Source organism: Phaenicophaeus curvirostris, chromosome 1 (assembly GCF_032191515.1).
Source record: "Phaenicophaeus curvirostris isolate KB17595 chromosome 1, BPBGC_Pcur_1.0, whole genome shotgun sequence".
NCBI lineage: Eukaryota > Metazoa > Chordata > Aves > Cuculiformes > Cuculidae > Phaenicophaeus > Phaenicophaeus curvirostris.
The window spans coordinates 129,007,855-129,026,193 of record NC_091392.1 but is presented as its reverse complement, the minus strand read 5'-3'; the positions used below and the strand labels follow the sequence as shown (position 1 = coordinate 129,026,193).

General features: G+C 44.6%; 1 protein-coding gene across 3 annotated transcripts in view; it reads left to right on the top strand.

Annotated features, from left to right (window-relative positions):
• NHS (NHS actin remodeling regulator) overlaps nucleotides 1–18,339 on the top strand; it is a 250,881-nt gene that overhangs the window by 185,691 nt on the left and 46,851 nt on the right. The window contains exon 1 of one of the 3 annotated variants that reach the window (XM_069874341.1): nucleotides 14,610–14,682. The exons of the other annotated variants lie outside the window; for them this stretch is intronic. Coding sequence (XP_069730442.1) covers nucleotides 14,661–14,682 — 22 coding nt within the window. The 5' untranslated portion in view covers nucleotides 14,610–14,660. Of the gene's footprint in view, nucleotides 1–14,609; nucleotides 14,683–18,339 lie in introns of those variants that run through there. 3 annotated transcript variants of the gene reach the window in all.

Below are 18,339 nucleotides of genomic sequence, written 5' to 3'. Positions count from 1 at the left end.
TGGATAGCAGAGAGGTAGTAGCAGCTGGTGTAATGGTGGCTTGTTTATTAATTCAGTCAGAGTAGCAGGGCAGCAGTTGTGCTGCCTGTGCAACCCCTGGCAGGGCATGGGCAGGACAAAGAGAAGACTACTTTGCTCAGCTGGTGTCTGGGGAAAAAGGCAGCATGAAAGATCTCCATTTTGTAGTTACCCTTGTGCGGCAGGAGCCCCAGCTGTCATCCTCTTACTCCTTGAGGCTTTCAGGCAGTTTCCTCACCCTCTACACAGTAGCCTTTGGAGCTTTTCTAATACTGAATGCAGAATAGGAAGCCAGATGTCTGTCCTGGTGCTGGTGGCTTGGAGCATCTCATCCAGTGAGTGCTCAGATGCTCTCAGTTTTGTGCCCAGCAGATCTGCGCTCACTTTTATAGAGCGGTAAACAAGGATCGGAGTAATCCTCTTGCCTGTTGAAATCTCCATGGCTGCCCTTTGGATGCTTTTTATAGCCCATAGTTTGGGAAAGCTTGCATTCACCTAAAGCAGGGACGCATGGGTTGGTGTGTACCTGAGGGTGAAGTATGGGCAGTAGTGAAGTGAGATGTGAGAGGAGGAGGCTGTGGATAATGCTTGCAGCTATGTTCTTTCCCCACTGCCAAACTATCAGAAAAGGATGTGGTACCCGTGTGCACCTCATGGTAAGGCAGAAGCACAGAAACAGAGAGAGGTGTGCAGGAGTCCCGCTGGCTTTGGGCTGGGCTCTGAAACTCAGCCACGATTTCTTAACAGCACAAGTAAAGCACAAATGTCAGGCACCGATAAGATGGAGGACAAACTAGAAGAAAGGAGTACTCCCTTGATTTGCTTCATTACTCTTCTTACATAATTACATCCACCAGTAGTCAGGAGGAAACTATGATTTACTTTTTGAGTGCACAGCAAATCACCATGAGAGCCAACGCCCTGTGTGTGAAATGCTCGCTGGGAATGGCCTCTGGCCACTGGCAAATGTGACTGCCAATTTCTGTCTGTGAAAGACTCACTGGCAATTTTGGCTTGGGTGATGAATTTTGAAATGCAAGTGTGCTGTAAAGACTGCTCAGAGTGTATGCAGGGAAACAGCCAGCCTGTGGCTGGAGGGGATGATAGCAGGTCCTGGCCACTCACAGAAGCAAGAGGTACCAACAAGCAAGAAGCAAGAGGCCAACCTCTGACAGCCAGTGAGCCAGTAGCACCTAGGCATGCATGCTGTTGCTGGACTTGGAACGCCACTAGAGGAACGAAGGCTTGATATTTTGGGAGGGGTTTGTGTGCTCAACACTGTAAAGGCACTCAAGGATAGACATGCCGACTTCACTGAGTGTGTTGGGGAGTTTGGAGGCTCTCTCCATTCTGCGGGATTGAATTGTGAGTGAATATACTGGCCTGTGGACCTCTCCAGAGATATTGTACAGGAGGGATGGGGAGATGAATGCAAACCTACCAGTGCAGTGAGTCCAGTCCCAGCATGATCCCTGGGAAAAGCGTGTGAGCAGCGCTGCCCTTGGAGGAGAGCGAGTCCTGCTACCTGCAGTCCCCAGCTTTGGGATGGAGGCCGTAGGGTGTTCCCAGTCCCAGCAGATACCACCTGGTGGAAGTGCTATCCTGGGCCAGGAAGTGCAGGGCTGGATGGAGCCTGCTTCAGGCACGGCTGTTACCAAATAACAAAAAGAACGTGAAGGTCTGTTTCACACGGCACAGGTCCTGGGGCATGAGGGCAGTAGAAAAAATGAGGTGGTCAGGGTGGCACTGATAACCAAAAGGGAAGATAGCCAGCTACGTTATCTGCTGTTATGGGTACAGCGGGATGGGGAATGGGGTTTCTCTGCGCTGTGTTGCCATCTGTAACCAAGTTGCAATCACTTACTGGAATAATAGCTGATGTGACGGTTGTTGGCATTAGCATGTTAACTATGGCACCAGCTGTTCAAAAAACATACTGCTGAAGGAAAATCAGCTTTAAAGGTATCCTGTTGTGGTGTGAAGATTGTGGTGGAGCAGACTCAAAGCAGGCTTCACATGTAAGGCTCATCCCACCAAATATATGAGCAGCAGGAGCAATAGTGGACCCCTGAGCTATGAAGCTGTTCAGATAGCAGAAATCTTTATCTGATATGGTCAGGGCTGCTGTTACTCTTTCAAAATCAGCCATGGGGTCATAAACCTCCTCCATCCTCTTCTGAGAAGCTGGCTTTCAGTGCACTGTAATAACAACCACATTAAAGTATTTGTTGTCACTAGTCCCCACTTGCTCTCCCAGCATCACAGGATGTCCAGATCCTGGCACAGGGATTGGAGCTATGGGAGCTCCCAACCTCCTGCTTCCCAAAGCAGCAAAACAGACCAGTACTTAAATAAGTCCTTGCACTGAGCTTGGCCAGCATCTCCGTGTATTGACTGGTCAGCCTATGATGTTCTATATATTGAGAGACTGTGATATCATATTTGATTGACAAATGCTGCAGAACATCATGTATCACGATCACATATTAGGTTTTATAATTCACTCTTAATAAAGCCCAATGGGTTATCACAGTGACGCATACAAGAAATAGGCCATTAAATTCTAGAAGGTGAGAGGACCTTCATGGGAGTGAACTAGATGGCATCAACTGCCTGCTATCATCCTAATAAAGCATAAGCAGCTTTAAACTCTTCACATCACAAAAACACAGACTGTTGCAGGCAGGGGGAGATGAAAATATGCTTTTTCAGCTGGTCAAAAGTGCCATATTCCAGTGCAACGTATGGGTCATTATTATAGCTTGTTGACAATACAAGATGCAAGGGCTCAGGACAAGTGTGTAATGGGCATATTAGCTTAGAAGCCACAAGGCTTGGAAAGCTGCATTAGGTGTCTCTAGGAGACACTCAGAAAGCAGTATGGGATGCAGTACACGTGTCTAAATGCTTCCTGGCCTCCAGCTGCTGCCCTAGGGTCCTTTCTAGTGGGATATTCTTGCCCTTGGCAGGGGAGTTGGAACTAAATGATCTTTAAGGTCCCTTCCAACCCAAACTATTCTATGATTCTATAATTTTGTTTTGACCAGTCCTGTACAGATGTGTTGGATACCCTAAGGCATCTTAAAATGGTACTGGACACCATTCCTTAAGCAACTGAATCCCACCCTGAGTAGTTTGCTAAAGATTATATACAAAGTTTCTGTGAAATTGAGACCCAAGCTCAGACTTCTTCATGTGCTATCCAGAATTTTGATCAATGGAACATGCCCTTTCTCAAGAATTAACATATCCATATGGTGAGGTTTCGTTAGATTTGATTTTGTGTTTCTCATTCTGGAACAATTTGACTGGCAAGGGTCATTAAAGGAAGTCTTGCAGTGGATAATAAATGCTTTGTATGCAGGGAAGAGGTGAAAATCCTTTCATCTGACCTTATTATACTTGTGTATTTTTGTTTCAATCTTTGATGTTATTACGTATCTTGTGCTGGGTTTTGGAGGGAAATGCACATGCTGTTTTAATATCCCTGTGCCAAGTCTTGCCCTGATTGTGTGGCTACCTTGGGTTGTTTGTTTCGCTATTCAAGAAAACATCCATGTGAGCCATTGGCATGAAAAGTATATGAGACAGAAGAAGAGGGAGAAAAACCCCGGGCTGAAAGAAAACACAGGGAGAAGTGGCATGTAGGAAAGCAGCCTCGCTTGTGGCAGAATATCAGATGAAGTGTCAATGAGATAGTCCAAAATTTCATCTGTCATGCAGTCACATTGAAGTAAGCTTTTCAAACCAGTCATTTAGTGTAGGGCTTTCTAGGGTCAGAAAGATTGCTGTGCTTTGTATTTGGAGCAATAGGTGATGATGGGAAGAGTCTGGGATCTCATCCACCGGTTTGAGGACTTAGTGGGCTGCTGAGAAGCCAGAAGGTTAGAGGCCTAGTATAGAGAAAGATGAATAAACTGAATTTGGAAGCATGAGATCAGTAGTTTCTAATAGCACTTTGGCTGAGGCTTCTATCAAAAAAGAAACCTGCTGAAAACAATTATCTGAAAAAATTAAGCTGCTCAGATTTCTGCTTTGTAAGTTTCTCCACTGAATTAATCCCCTTTCTGTGAGTTCTGTGAGTACCGTGTCCGGTCTAATGAGGCCCCCTTTGTTCTTCTCGTTCGGGCAGCCGTCCGAACTTGTTCATGCCGAGAAGGGCCTTTTCAGCCCCAGTGACTCCCAAGGGATTTGGAGGCAGAGAAATATAAAGTTCAGAGGAGTGGCAACTACTTGTGAGAGTTAATGAGGGGAAATGAACTCGTTTGCCGTACTTGTAAACTTGAAACCCAGTTACGGGAAAGGGAGAGGGTTGGGGCATCCAGCTGGTTCTAACACAGATGTACCAATCTGGGGAAAGGTGATCTGCCAGCTCTGGAGAGGCTGGCTGTGCACAGAGCCCTGTTTATGGTTTAAATGGTATTCCTTTAGAAAGAGAGTCCAAATTATGACGAAAAAGAACCCCTATACGCCCTTTCCAAAATGTCCCATCCTAGAGCTTGGATACTGACAGCATGCTGTGTATCCTGATGGTGCTTGTGAAGCCCTCAGCTTGTGAAGCCTTCTGAACCTTAACCTGGCTTCCCACTGCTGCTGCCGTTAGTAGGATGGCACTGATTGATACCAGTCTAATCCCTTACCTTTATGACAGGTACTGCAGAGAGCTACAGCACTAATAAACTAAAAGAACTTCATAGGCCACCCCTCAGTGTCTCACGCTTTATGTACTTCTGTTGTCATGTTACATTTCAGCAATTTAAAAAGCAAACATGAAACAGTCAAAGCCACATAAGACTGAACTGTACCATTTTGTTCCCAGTCTTCCTCTGAACAGCATCCCCCTCCTATACCTCCTTCTCTTTGATCCCTAAAAAGCCAGCTATGGCTTTAAATAAACTGTAAGTGGGGACATGACTCTGCTTGATGTCTGGCCTGCAATGGAAGTAAAGTGTCACTTCTAATTTTGCGTGGGTGCAGAACAAAGATGCCTGTGACCAATCCACTGTACTGTGCACTGGTTTTATTTGAACAGGGAGCTTTGGTGGGAAGCATATTTCAAAGGGCCAGGGAAGCAGATTTTAAATGCTGTCAAGGAGAAATGATTATACCTTTTTTAATTCCCATTCATGGTATCTCGTGTTCCTACCTCACGGATACTGTGCGATAACCTTGCACAGTAGGCAGAGTAGGCAGCTGGAGCACCATGCCAAAGACTCAGCTTAGCAGGTCTCCATCCCAGGGCAGGTACTGACCCATATTAAGTCAATCAAAGCAGCTGAACACAGGGGTGTTTGCAAATGGAGGAAGGGCAGAAACAAAAAAAAGCAGCTAGACAGTTTGCAGCACTGCTCATTTACAAACAGCAAAGTCTAGCCATATTTGTCTAACCAAGTTCAGTCACTGTTGCAAATACCAAATCAAAAGGCACTAAGTCTGTATGAGCTAATACAATATATGTAGCTGTTGGCACAGTATTTTTCATGAGGAGTACAACAACCAAGGATGGACTTTAATAAAATTAGTCCCAGATTTACCATGAATAGTTTAGCCAGGTCGTTTACATGCTAGCAGCGGAAAAACTATTTTCCTATCAAATAGCAATATAGTTGAGTAAGGAATTGAGATAAATGGTTGGGATGACTTCCAGTTGTAGACTGTGGTGAATAAATGAGATAGGTCATGCCTCCCTGGTAGCCTGGCTCTCGGTTTCGCATCAGACTATTCTGTATCACCGTGTCTGTCTCTTATGCACCATTTGCTTCGTATACTTTATGGACATCCTCTCTACCCCCTGCTTCCACTCTTAATGTAAATATTTAATCATAAAATCTCTTTGCCTTTCTGGTTCCTTGTATCTGGTGTGTGCTTTATCCTGGCTACTGCCTTTGGGAGCTGGTCCATGACGAAAAGGGACAAAGCAGAACATCAAGCTATCATACTTTGTACAAAGCATTATTTTTTCCATCTGTCAAAATTAAATGGCACTTGGGCTTTTCCCTGGCCTATCGATATGTCCACAAAATTCAGAGCTGTCTAGTGAAACTCGGGGAAAATAGTTGCACGATGACATTCCCTTGCATGTTGTCATGGTGTCGCATGGTTCTGTGCTAGCATTTTTTTGTGGCTTTTTAAAGATTGATCCACAAAGAGGATTAACACCACTGCTTACTGCAGCCCTGCCACTGCTGTCGCACAAATCAGCCTCAGCCATCACCCTGCTCAAATAGGCTGCTGTCTCCCAGACTAAGCGCTTTTAGCACCAATAGAAATGTTTGATATATCGAAGGCACTTGGGGTATCCACAGCCTTGGCCTCACCTGTTTGTGACTGTGCATCTTGCTCTGGCTGGGAAAGAATTTTCAGCTGGCAGTGACCACAGTGGATTCTCGCGGAGAAAGCTTTGTCACAGACCATCTCCCTTTCCTATGAAGGAGTCTGGCTTAAGGCAGCTCATCTCTAAAAAAAACCCAGCCATTCATTTCCAGGACATGAAGGCTCAAGGTTTTCTCCCTTTTTCCCTCCTCTGAGCTGCTTGTGGCTGTTATGGGCAGCACATGGAATTACTTCAACTTATCCCTCTCCTGTTTGATTATGTACATCCTTCTCTTCATTTTCCCAAAGCAATCACAAGGATAGGCATGAAATACAACTGTCCTCTCCTTGCACTGTCACCAAGGTAAGCACAGACGATGGTCTTTTAAGCTATTTCTTAGCTAGAAGCAGTGAGAGCTCAAAGCTTGTCAGAAGAGACACCTTGTCCCTCAATGGAAGACACATGCTCAGGTGTTTTCTTGCTTCCACTCTCAGTCTGGAAGGGAAATTCTAGTAGCAAATGTGGCTTTTGGAGACACATAGCCAACAGCAGTAAGATTGAAAAATATGGGGTTGTGTATATCTTTCCCAGGCTCTTTTCTACCTTGCTTTTGTTATGACTGTGTCCATCCTTGTTCCTTCTGCCACCTCCTCAGCTGCCCTCTGCAGCAGAGCCACAAGCTCCAGAAGGGCAGGTCAGCCCCACCATTACAGGCTGGTGTTTTTCTGGTCATAGCAGAAAAAGAGCACTCTTAGCTCACAAGGCAAATAATAATCTACTCCTTCATAGCTGACAGAAGAATCAAACAGAGGTGGAGGAGTAAATGTAGAATTCCCGTGATTTTCTTAAATTCCATGTGTGTTGAAAGGAATTGGGGTGGTTCTCCCGAGGCAGCAGATGGCAAAATCACTTGGGGATAATTCCCGTGGGATTCTTGTTTTTGTGGTCACTGCTTATAAAGGTCACTAATCCTGTAGCTTGGCTTTTCCCTGGGGGTCACTAAACGCATTGTTTTGGATTTTGGAAATCAAGTACAGTATGTAAGAGTGGTCTATGCTAAGTGCTCTAACAGGAAATTCGTGTCGTATTTTAATATGTATTACATCTCATACTCTTGACAAGACAGGCACAGAGATGATGAATGTAATTTGTCAGGAAAATTCAGCAGATATATCTTCAGGGTTTAACTCAATATCAAAGCAAGAAGTCAGCACTGAAAGTATAGCACTGAAAATCAGACTCCTCAGTTCTTTCCCATCAAGTGATATTAATTATTAGATAAGTAACAGTGATTTATACCAATGCCATCAGTACAGGATGATAGTTCCCTAGGTTATTTGGGTTTTTGGATAGAGCTTGTTGCAAAGCACGCAATAAATGCTATGAGATTATTGCAGTACTGCCTTGTTGTAACAGGTCAGAATAGGGTAGTTCTTGCTTAATGGTTTGCAGGCTTTTCACGTGCAAGTCGTGCTAGGGCAATGACTTGGTTACTATTTGAGGCAGTAGGCTACTTGAATGTGCCTTGTATTTCTAGTCATGTTAAAAAAACTTACAGTCTTTCCAAGTAGTTATTAATCTGTATTATAACAACGGTGTCTTTGGATCTTTGAAAAGCAAAGCGCTGGCAAGCAGAAATACAGAGTTGCCAGTCTAAAAGCAAAATACATTAAGTCAAACATCAATATTTATGACACAGCCAGTAGTTCTTCTGAAATAAACAAGAAGAAAATCTTGTGAAAGAGGATTGGGAAGGCTGGAAATGGTAGTGAAAGAGAATAAACATAATATAGTTACAGTATAAAACCCTCATAACTCAAGACTTGGTTCTTCTAAGAAGCCCCGCGCAATCACCTGGCTAAGCAAATGTTTCAGTCAGACAGAGTGAGTGATGCGCTGTTGGGCCAAAGAAAGGTCAATGAGAGGATCCTTTTCTGCAATTTTATTTTGCACCTGGTACCCGAAAGGTATGGCAGTCAAGGTGTTACTGGATTACATAGAAATGGATGGAGCCATATATCCACATCTCTTAATTAGTGACTTGTGAGTGAAAGGTACATTATGAACCCAAGATTTTTATACAGTTCCTATTTAAAAATGCTCTCATTTTCCTCTACCTGATAAAATATCAGGAAAAAATACTGATCCTGCGACAACATCTTTTATCATTATAGGGTTTGTAAACCACATAATAATTCTCCCAGAGCATGAGTTGCACTTCAGGTCACCCTGGGGCATCATGAAAACACAATGGGATAGTAGAAATAGTAAACAGGGAAGAGGTTTCCCTGTTACCTGGAGAAGGACGCAAGTTTCAGTTCAAGATTTTATTTTTTACTTCCATGGCAAACCAGGCTCCATTTTACAGCCTGATGCATTAGTTAAACCAAGAGAAAGATACTTTATGTCCTGGTGAGTTTAAAGTTTTGCTGCTTCCTACTAGTTTTTCAGAGTCTAACTCAAAACAGGATCAGTACTAAAAAACAATGGCACAGTAGGGTATTGTACAGTGGTTTACACACTGTTCTTTTAGGCAGAAAATAGAGTATCACATCCCTATGGAGATGGGGAGAATTTGCATCCATGTCTCCTGGGCTCTAGGTTAAGTGTCACGGTCACTGCATTACTGGAGACCTGAAGAAATAACAGTTTTCACTAGGTAAGGGCGAAATGAAAAAATCCCATCCTTTCTTCAGTCTCTGAGAGAATTTTTTTTTCTTATTTTGCACCCCGGTGTTACCTACCCACCCGGCTGTCCCTGTGTGTATTTTACCTGGATTGGCCAGTAAGCCATGGTGGCCAGGGAGTGGGGAAGGTGCAGCTGCAAAGGCAGCAGGCATCATTACTCATCCCATTTGTTTCTGTAGGAAATGAGGCTAAAAGCTGTTTGTGTGGTGTATGTGTGTGGCTAAGCAGCACCTTGTAATCACAGTAGGAAGAAGAGAAGAAACCTATAATAATCTTCATCAGCAAGTACCTTGATAATTCATAACTGCTGCAACATACAGCATATTTAGAACCTGGCCTTTTATAAACCAAGTGAAGTAGAGATAGCACCAGTGGTCTTTTCTTGGTGCCTGTACCCTGACGTCAGCACAGCCAGGCAACCTGGGGCAGAGCAGAGAGCCCCTAAGGAGCATCTGTCCTGATCAGCCAGCCAGGGTGTGCACACCCAGGTATCCTGGAGGTACTGAGAAATGGGTCCTCCTGTCTGCAGGGACAAAAAGATACTTCTTAAAGCACCACATGGAAAGCCCAAGTAGTGAGTGGTCCCCTAGAGAGGTGAGGCACTGGCTCTCGTGTTGCTGCTGCCAAACTCTCCCATGCTTCACTGGCAATGTACAGAGGGTAGGACCACTTTCTTGCTCAGGTGACTGTGTAACATGGCACTGCAGGAGCCCTCTGAGAGTCTGATGCTCTGGAGATGCAGGAGCAAAGCAATGGGTGCTGGGGCAGCCCTGCCTCGGCCCCACTCCCTACTCCAGCTCCAGGCAATATTGTCTGAGTGCTATCCCCCAAAACCTCAAGATGCATCTTTGTTATATTGCATTGTTCTCTAGTTCTTAATTATCTAAATAATATGTGAGCTGTTTTGTCTCCTATAAATACCATTTTCTTACCTGCCAAATGCCAAGAGACCTCCTTCAGTCCTAGTGTAGCAAGATGGGAGTTGAGGTTCTCAAAGCCAAGTGGTTTCTTGAAGGAAAGTGCATATACAAACACTTCAGAACACTTTTGCAATCTCAATTCCAGGCATGTGTGCTATTAGTTATTACCATTTTCATTTTCTGAAATGGGAGCAGCAGACTGGAGCAGCCTGGTTTTTAGGATACCACTCAGCCAAGTGGAGCAGGAAGGAAAATAGGCAATGAAAAAATGGCACTGAGATTTCCTCTCAGAGGAATGCCACGCTGTTCTGCCTCCTTCTCTTGAGTCAGGTCAGCAGAACTTGTGCTAGGTCTTATTTTCTTCTTTCTTTCCTTGAGAAGGTAAAATAGAGGGGATGACGGAATATTCACACTGCTCCTGCTTGAAAGCTAACTTTTATGTAGTCCAAGTCAGCTTTGAAATTGAAACCTCCTTGGGATAATGAAACAGGAGAGGCTGAGTTCCTATTTAGACTGATACTACTTGGCTGAGGGCAGTCTTTACTCAAGAGCAGTTTGGGAAAGTGACAGACAGCCCTGACCTTGATTTACTTTGTAACAGTTTGGGTTGAAATGGAAGAGTATTGAAATTTAGATTTTTTTTTTTAATGGCAGGGACATCATGAAGGAATAGGACTTTCAATTCTTCCTTTCAAATGCTCTATAATGTTAAAAATAGCAGGGGATGAAGATGCATGACATTCATCTGCTAACTTCTTCATGTCTGTTACCAAACCTGATTGCATTTAAAGACTGAATGAAGCAGGTAAGTAGTCCGGGACTCTCAGCTCACCTCTGAAGGATTTTCAGAATGGGTAACACCCATTTATATGATATAATACATTTGTTAAACTGTGCTCGTGGGAGGCATAGTGCTAGATTATAGAGGATATTTGAGATCCTAAATGAGGTGCATTTACTAAGGCAAGTGGATAATTTGTATAATATGGAGCAAATTCTACCCATTTACTTTGGAGGTACCCCAAAGTACACTGAAATGAATACATTAAGGCAGTACTGCTACTTGATGCTCATGTATTTGACCACCAATCTTCAACTCAGTCACCCAAATACTGGAAACAATAGGCATTTGCCAAGTGAAACTGTTAGTTAATATCAGTATAATAGGAAGTGAAATGATGAGAAAGGTGGGCAAGCTCCTCTTTCTTCTAGTTGGAAGGATATCTACCTTTTTGATCTGGAGTTTTGGGAAGCTCTGGATGTAGTTTCAGCCCTCATTTATTTGTGTTGGGTTCTTTCCACACCTCAACCCTGCACTTTGTTTGCCTGTTCTTTCTTACAAGAATGGGTTTGTTTGCCTTCCTACAAAAACATCTCAAGACTGGGAATGAATGTGGAAATTGTTGGGTTTGGGAGCCATTATAACCAGCTGGCAGTTTGTGAACACTCCCGGCTGTGCATTAAAACAATGTCTTCACATAGGAGAACAAAGTAAAATGAGAAAGGGACAGTCAAAGATTTTTTCAGGGGATAAACTACATAGGCATTTGAATATACAAGTGCTGATACACCTGTGAGAAGCAGACTTAGGAAAACAGAAATGCTGTTCCATTAACTAAAGAAAACCAAGAAGAAAGCACTTAATGCAGATTTGTCAACTTGTCCTTTTCTTTCTGAAATGTTCCTTGTCTTCTCAGAAGAACCACAGGACAACCCTCCCTCTCCCAGGGCAAGGGGTCCACCACTTGCAGAGGGTCAGATGTCCAGTACATTCCAAGTGGAAAAATGCATTAGATGAATGTTAGCTGGTTAGGATGGCACTGTTCTGTGTTTTCTATTATTTTTTTCACTTAAAATTTGTAGAAACTTAATGATGTAGAATGTAACCAAATTAGGGCAGGGAACTGAAAAATTATGAGGATGGGATGCAAGGGAGTAGGTGGCAGGTTTGCCTTTTCTCTTTAAGAAGACAGGTTAAACTATTCAGAAGAGAAATAAAGAGATTTATGTGGTGAATTGGCACACTTTCTACTTTTTCCTCTTTTGATATGATGTGTATGATGTATAATCAATGTTACTCCAGAGATGTTATTGATGCTGCTGTGTGTATGTAGGATCCCCCTTTGCTAATGACTGTGATATTCCTATCAGAGTGCTAAGAAAACTGAGGTTTGATTAATGAGTAGTGGCAGAGGACACACTCTTCTGTATTTATCTGAAGGTTCATGTTGGAGGAGGAGTAGCTTCAAAGATGGTAGCACATTCCTATCCACCACAGTCATCCCTCCTCAGTCTTGGTCTCTTTCCTGCCTGTGCCAGAGACACAGCCACGTCTACTGCCTGCCTAGAGAAAATGGGTGAAGCCTGACAGGGAGAAGAGGACCTTCAGTGTGATCTCTTCCTAAAAGATGGAGAGGGAGAATCTTTAGTGGAAATCCTGTCACAGAGTAACACCACCTGCTCTTTGCTTTGCTGAGTCTGTAATGTTCTTCTGTCCCATCTGACAGGAGATGTCAAGTTTTAAACCTTGGCTCATTTAGAAGGGCTCTGGTGTTTGAGATGAATGTGTTACCAGCCCGTGTGCAAAACACAGCTCTGAAGGAGAGGAGGGAGTTATGAATAAACCTGAGGCAGGATTTTCACTGGCTTCCTTCAGCTTCCCACTGGCTCCCTTTCTCTAGCAGGGATTTTCTCTGGGACCTGGTGCACCAGAATATTCCTAATTCAGAGCACTGCTGGGGATTTCATTGCTAAAAGGACTTTTGCAGTCCTCCTCCACGTAAGACAGTTCTAGCCCGCAGAAAAGTACCATTACATGGCATGTGTGTAACATGCTGCTATACCTCTTAGAAGAGTTTGCATGAGTTTTGTGAAGCTTTTACAACCCTATGGCAAATACTCAGTTGTAGTCAACATAGTGGTGAGGGTTATATTTGTGTGCAGGCTGCGTAGACAGGTAGCACACAAATGACTGAGCACGTTTTCACCTTATGCTATGCAGCCTTATCCTATTGGTCCCCTTACTTGTGCAATATTTGATACGTCTTCAGCATTGCTGGTAGCAGTAAGACATCCAGAATGCATGTCTGTGTTTATATCTGCACGTAGCTCACTGTGTATATATAGTAGGTATACGAAGACATATGTTATACATATGCACGTACACGCAGACTCCTCTCTCCTGCCAGTGCTGTGGTTGCTACCACTGCTGGCTGCTGCCGTGAGCATGGGAGACATTAGGAAAAAATTCTTAACAGGAAGGGTCCTCAGGCACTGGCAGGGGCTGCCCAGGGAAGTGGTGGAGTCATCATCCCTGGAAGTGTTTAAAAGGCAGGTAGATGAGATGCCTGGGGACATGATTTAGTGGTAGACAGGTACAGTTGGAGCTGATGATCTCTAAGGTCTTTAACAACCTAATGATTCTATGAGAGAGGCTGCAGAGCTTGGGAGCCACCGTCTGTCCCTCAGCCCAGCTGTCCTGCTGCCTGCAGCAGCCTCAGCACCAGCAGTGCTCAGCACAAGCCCCAGCACTGCGCCAGGAGGGAAATGGCAGGTAGGGAAAAGAAGGCAGTGGATGCTCTCAGCCACAAACAGGCCTTGCACTGGGGCTGGCCTCCCACTCTGTCATGAGCTGTTGGCTCCTGCAGCTGTCAGTGAGGGGTGAGAGTATTTTGAGAAGGCTCCCTTCAGTGATTCTTTAGGCTGAGACCTTGAGAAAGTGGAGGAGTGCTGGGAGCATGTGAGCTGGACGCTCACAGCCTGACTGCTTTGTAGCAGCCAGCAGTGCTAGCTGAGGGATTCTGCTGCAGCATCGTTCCCACGGGCTAGGGGAGGGAAGCAAATGGAGTTGTGAGGTGAATGGTGGGTACCAGGAGAGTGCTCCAGAGGTACCTCCTTGCTGTTGATGCCGGTGGAGCCAGGGGGGATAGCTATGAGACTTTGCATAGCAGCTGAGCTTCCTGGTCTGCAGCAAGCGCAGGGTTATTAAATCAAGATGACAGTGTGTAAGAGCAGAGGATTTTGTAAGAAGAGACAATTGCTCAGGAGGCAGCATCACATCTGGGTCCTCCAGATGACCTCGTCCCGGGTGGCTCTGCTCGGGATCCTTTTTTATTACAGAAGTAGAGTTGGTGTCTGATGATGTCACACTTTGGGGGAGGGAAATAAAAGAGAGAAAAAAAAAAAAAAGATGGATTGCAGTCCTAATGCAAGGAGTATGCAGCAAACCACAGAGAGGGTCCCCTCCTTTAAGGAAGACGAGGCAAAAGGAAGAGCCCCTAGGAGGGTCTCGCTCTCCCTTCTGCTTCAAAGAGGAAGACTGTTTGCCTTCTGTAAATGGAGCTGGCTGTGTAATGCACTTTGCATCTCGAGGTTAGACCTCTTCTGATTTCTTAAGGGAAAGGCTGTTTTATTTTTCAAGTGGGTGCCAACAGGGATGCTGTAAGAGCGTGTAGAGATGGTGCATCCTCTGTCCTGCACTGACAACGACCCACACGGTCAACTGCAGACTGGGAACTTGGCAAGGAGTGAGGACCAAATCTGGAGCCAATGCAGGGGGAGAGGAGCAGCCTCAGCCTTTTTAGCAAGTGAATGGGGAGGGGGAGGAGGGTACTATGAGCAGTGATGTCATTTTTAACTAGTTCCTCCCAGAGCCGGGGAGTGAAGTTAGAGGAAAAACCTGCAGTCTCAGAATAGCTCTCAGCCTTGACTGGAGACTCTAAATGACTGAGGGTCCCCACAATGGTAATGCATTTTCTTTCCTATGCAGAACTGTTCTGGTAGACCTTTATTTTGGGTCAAGCAGAGGGCATTTATTTTCTCTCTTTCTCTTTGTATGCTTTGAGGGTTTGACTTCAGCTTTTGCCTCTGGTTTGTTAAATACCTTGCAGGTTATTTGAAGTTTTGCCTGGGTAGTTTGAGAATTTGTCTCTGGTGTGGGAATCCATGTCATTACAGGAGAGAGTTTAGCATGCAGCATTTCTGCTACTCATCAGGAAGGGAGCTGCAGAGGTTGCCAAGCACACAGCTTTCTGCATGGGAAATGTACTTTTAAAATCACAGGTGGAAAGAAAGGGACTCCGCTGGCATTTGTTGCTGTAATGGATGGCATTTGATATTGCTTGTAGGAGACAGAAAGACTTCTGGTCAACTATATATATAGAAATTAATCGTGCTTTGGTGACTATGTATTTGGTTTTGAGTGCCAGGTTTTTATTATGATCACTTTAATTCTAGTGGAACTGAATGGGAAATGTTGACACGTGAGAGGTTCTGGCTGTTTGAGGCAGTATATGCATGTATATTTCTTCGTGGCATGCATTAACCATTTGGGTGCTCCTCCCTCCACTGCATTTGCCCTGTTGCTGGCTTTCACTGAAATCAGTGGGCTGCCAGGCTGCACCATGGACAGTCAGCAGCACTGAGGGTTATGCTGCTTGCCAGTTCCTGGAATCAGCAGCAGCAGCAGTCAAGCTGGTTTTAGATAAACAAGGTTGTCAAGACAGATCCATCAAGGGTAAAGTGGCTTAGCCAAAATGGCGGGTGGGGAAGAGCACCCCCAGTTTATATTTCTCAGTATTCAGCTACTGATATCACTGGCACAGTTTGTGGTTGTTGTGAAGCTGCTTAGTCCAAAGGCGGAGGCTGCAACGCTGAGAGTCCATATGGCTGTGGAAGGCTCATGGCATTCTTCTCTGGGCTTCTGTTTGCCAACGGTGAGACTTGCTTGTCTTCTCACCCAGGAGAACATCTGAGATAGCTGAGGAAGCCAGACTTCAGTTTTGCTTACTAAGAACTTGGTACGTGTATGTGGTAGTCACATACCTTCTGCTGCAGCCTTTCGTGGCAACTGTGAACTCAAAGATCAGAAATCTGGGCTTGAACAAGAAAGAGGCAGAATAGAAACAGGAACATTGTGATAACTTCTGAATATCAAATGTTCCTTCAGGAGGTTCCTGATGATGATGAAGGCTTGGGGAATCCATTGCTTCCCTTAAGAAGAGGCTACTCATTGAAGAGTAGCCTCTCTTTTGCCGGCTATCATGAAGATGCTGGCAGCTGTCACAGGGCCATTTTGAACTCCTCCCCCTGCAACATACTGTGGTGCAGAGGGAGGGAGAGTTAATCAGGTAACCTCTTTCCTCTGATAGCTCTTCCAACATTAGCCTTAGTGTTGGAATATCTAACTCGGAGCCAAAAGCCAGGCTTTCAAAACAATATGTACACACCAATAAGGTTTTCATCCAGATGTACACTTGCCTTCACTGATGGTGCCGATGTGGGGCCAGTGTGTCTGGCAGGCTAGAGGGAATGGATAAGCGGCTGTACTGAGCTAGTCACCATGGCATAGAGAAGCTTTCCATCTCTCTAGCACTAGGCTGAATCTGCTGCTGTGGATAGGCAAATTTGGTTTCCTCGGATTTTAGTGTGGTACCCTTCAGCAGCAGGAAATTCATGCATTTTTAAAAGGGCAGCAAAAAGCTATGCATCTGGAGTAAGCATTGCTTCATCCTCCTCCTTTGGTGGCTCAGATATTCCCCCTGCCCCCTACCTGGAGTATTCCAGGGCACTAGTTCTGCCTTTTTTACCTCAGCTCAGTTCATCTGAGGTGAGCAGTTTCAAATTCACAGCTCTAGAGATGGAGTCCGCTACCCAAAGAAGAGGGGAGCTGCATGTGACTGCAGCTGGTGTGCCCGCTTCTGCAGCCTCCCCCTTAGGAACCAGTTGACTTTGCAGCAAGGAAGGTTAGGAGGATCTTTACAAGTGCAAAGAAAAACAAAGCACTGGAACAGGCATCCTACAGAGCTTATGGGATGATCTTCTTTTACGCTTTTCAAGAACAAGTAAGAATAAAGTTGAGTGGACTAGAAATGCTCAGTCCACTTTAGAGTGGTGGAATTACTTTTGGCTTTGCATTTTGGCACTTTTAGGACAGGTTTGGCCACACATTAGTCAAAAATCACTATAAGATGCATTTTCTGTGTCTGCAGTGGATGCTTCCTTTGCTGCGTATAGCATTTTACCAGCATTTCAGGGCTGCAAAAGTCATGGACCAGTCAGTTATCTCATGGTTCCTTCCTGCCCTCCATTTCTACTGCATTATGACTTAGCCCTGTTGAGGTCCTACCAGCAGGGGAACAAGAATGGTTCAGTCCCTGGGCCCATTCAGCTGTAAAATTTTCTACTGCTACTGTCAGTGAAAGCATTATTGATGTGTCACTGATGGACTTGATTTTTAGGAAATGGGAACTGCTGCACAGAAGTGATTGCAAAGATTGCAGTATTCCTCTGGACTTCAGTGAGCTTTGGGTCTTATAATTAGTTGGCAACTGTGTTTGCTTACACCAGACTCTGTTCAAAACTGCACTGGGTTTGGACTTATCTCTTGGAGAGGGCTGGTACAGTGGAGCATGAAGGAAACAGATGTCACTCGAGTGATGTAGGTGACCACAGCCCATGAGGAAACACCTTTTTCAGACTGTAGCTATGACACGCTATGACTGTAAGTCTACAGTGTAATCCTTCTCTGCGTTTATGTGGTAGAATTTATTTACTGTTCCAGTTGTTCTCACCTTGAATGGTCTTCTCAGGGGAGGACAACACAAGCTCCATGGGAGTGAATTCAATATAACAGGTGTGTCGAAGAGGGATTTTATGGAGCATGCAATGGTAGTCAAAGTTAGATAACAAAGAGGAATGAGGTTGAGTACCCAGAGTCCCCATAGAGGGTGAGGAAATCACTTTCAAGGGATGAGATCACATCTGTGCAAGGAAAAGACCCTTATCAGGCTGCAGAGAAAGTGCGAATAACTCATTGTGAATATTAGGAGGGGGAGGAGAAAAGAAGAACTTCCCAGTCCCAAATTTAGCAATGAGTTCAACTCTGTGCATGCATGCTAAGGTCAAGCGTCTAATTGCATTTATGCCATTGTCATCCAAGTAATTATCTTTTCCCCCTGGCATTTCAACAGGGTTAAACTGAAGTGGGTTTGCACTGCTGTAGTCTGATAAGTCAGAAACTAGGTAACCTCCATGGCTTGCCTTCTAGGCTGTCTTCTCTCCTTTGGGCTCTGTTGGTAGAGTAGGCAGTGGTTATATTCCTCAGGGATACTTTTTTTAGGCTAGGTTTTAAGTTTGGAAAAATCTTTGTAATCATGTAGCTTCTTGGAAGGTAGAAGAGAACCTCTCCACCCAGCAGCAGGTCTTTGTTAATAATGCTCCACTGAAGTGGTGGGATTTCCAACTGCATTGTACAGAGAGGTTGATTTTGCATCTATTGCAGATGGGAATGGGGTCATGGTAAAGATGAATGATTCAGGTCTGTTGTGGTACATGCACAAATCCTGTAAATCTTCAGTCATTTCAAGGAACAGAATATGTTGGCTCACATAAGCACGCAAG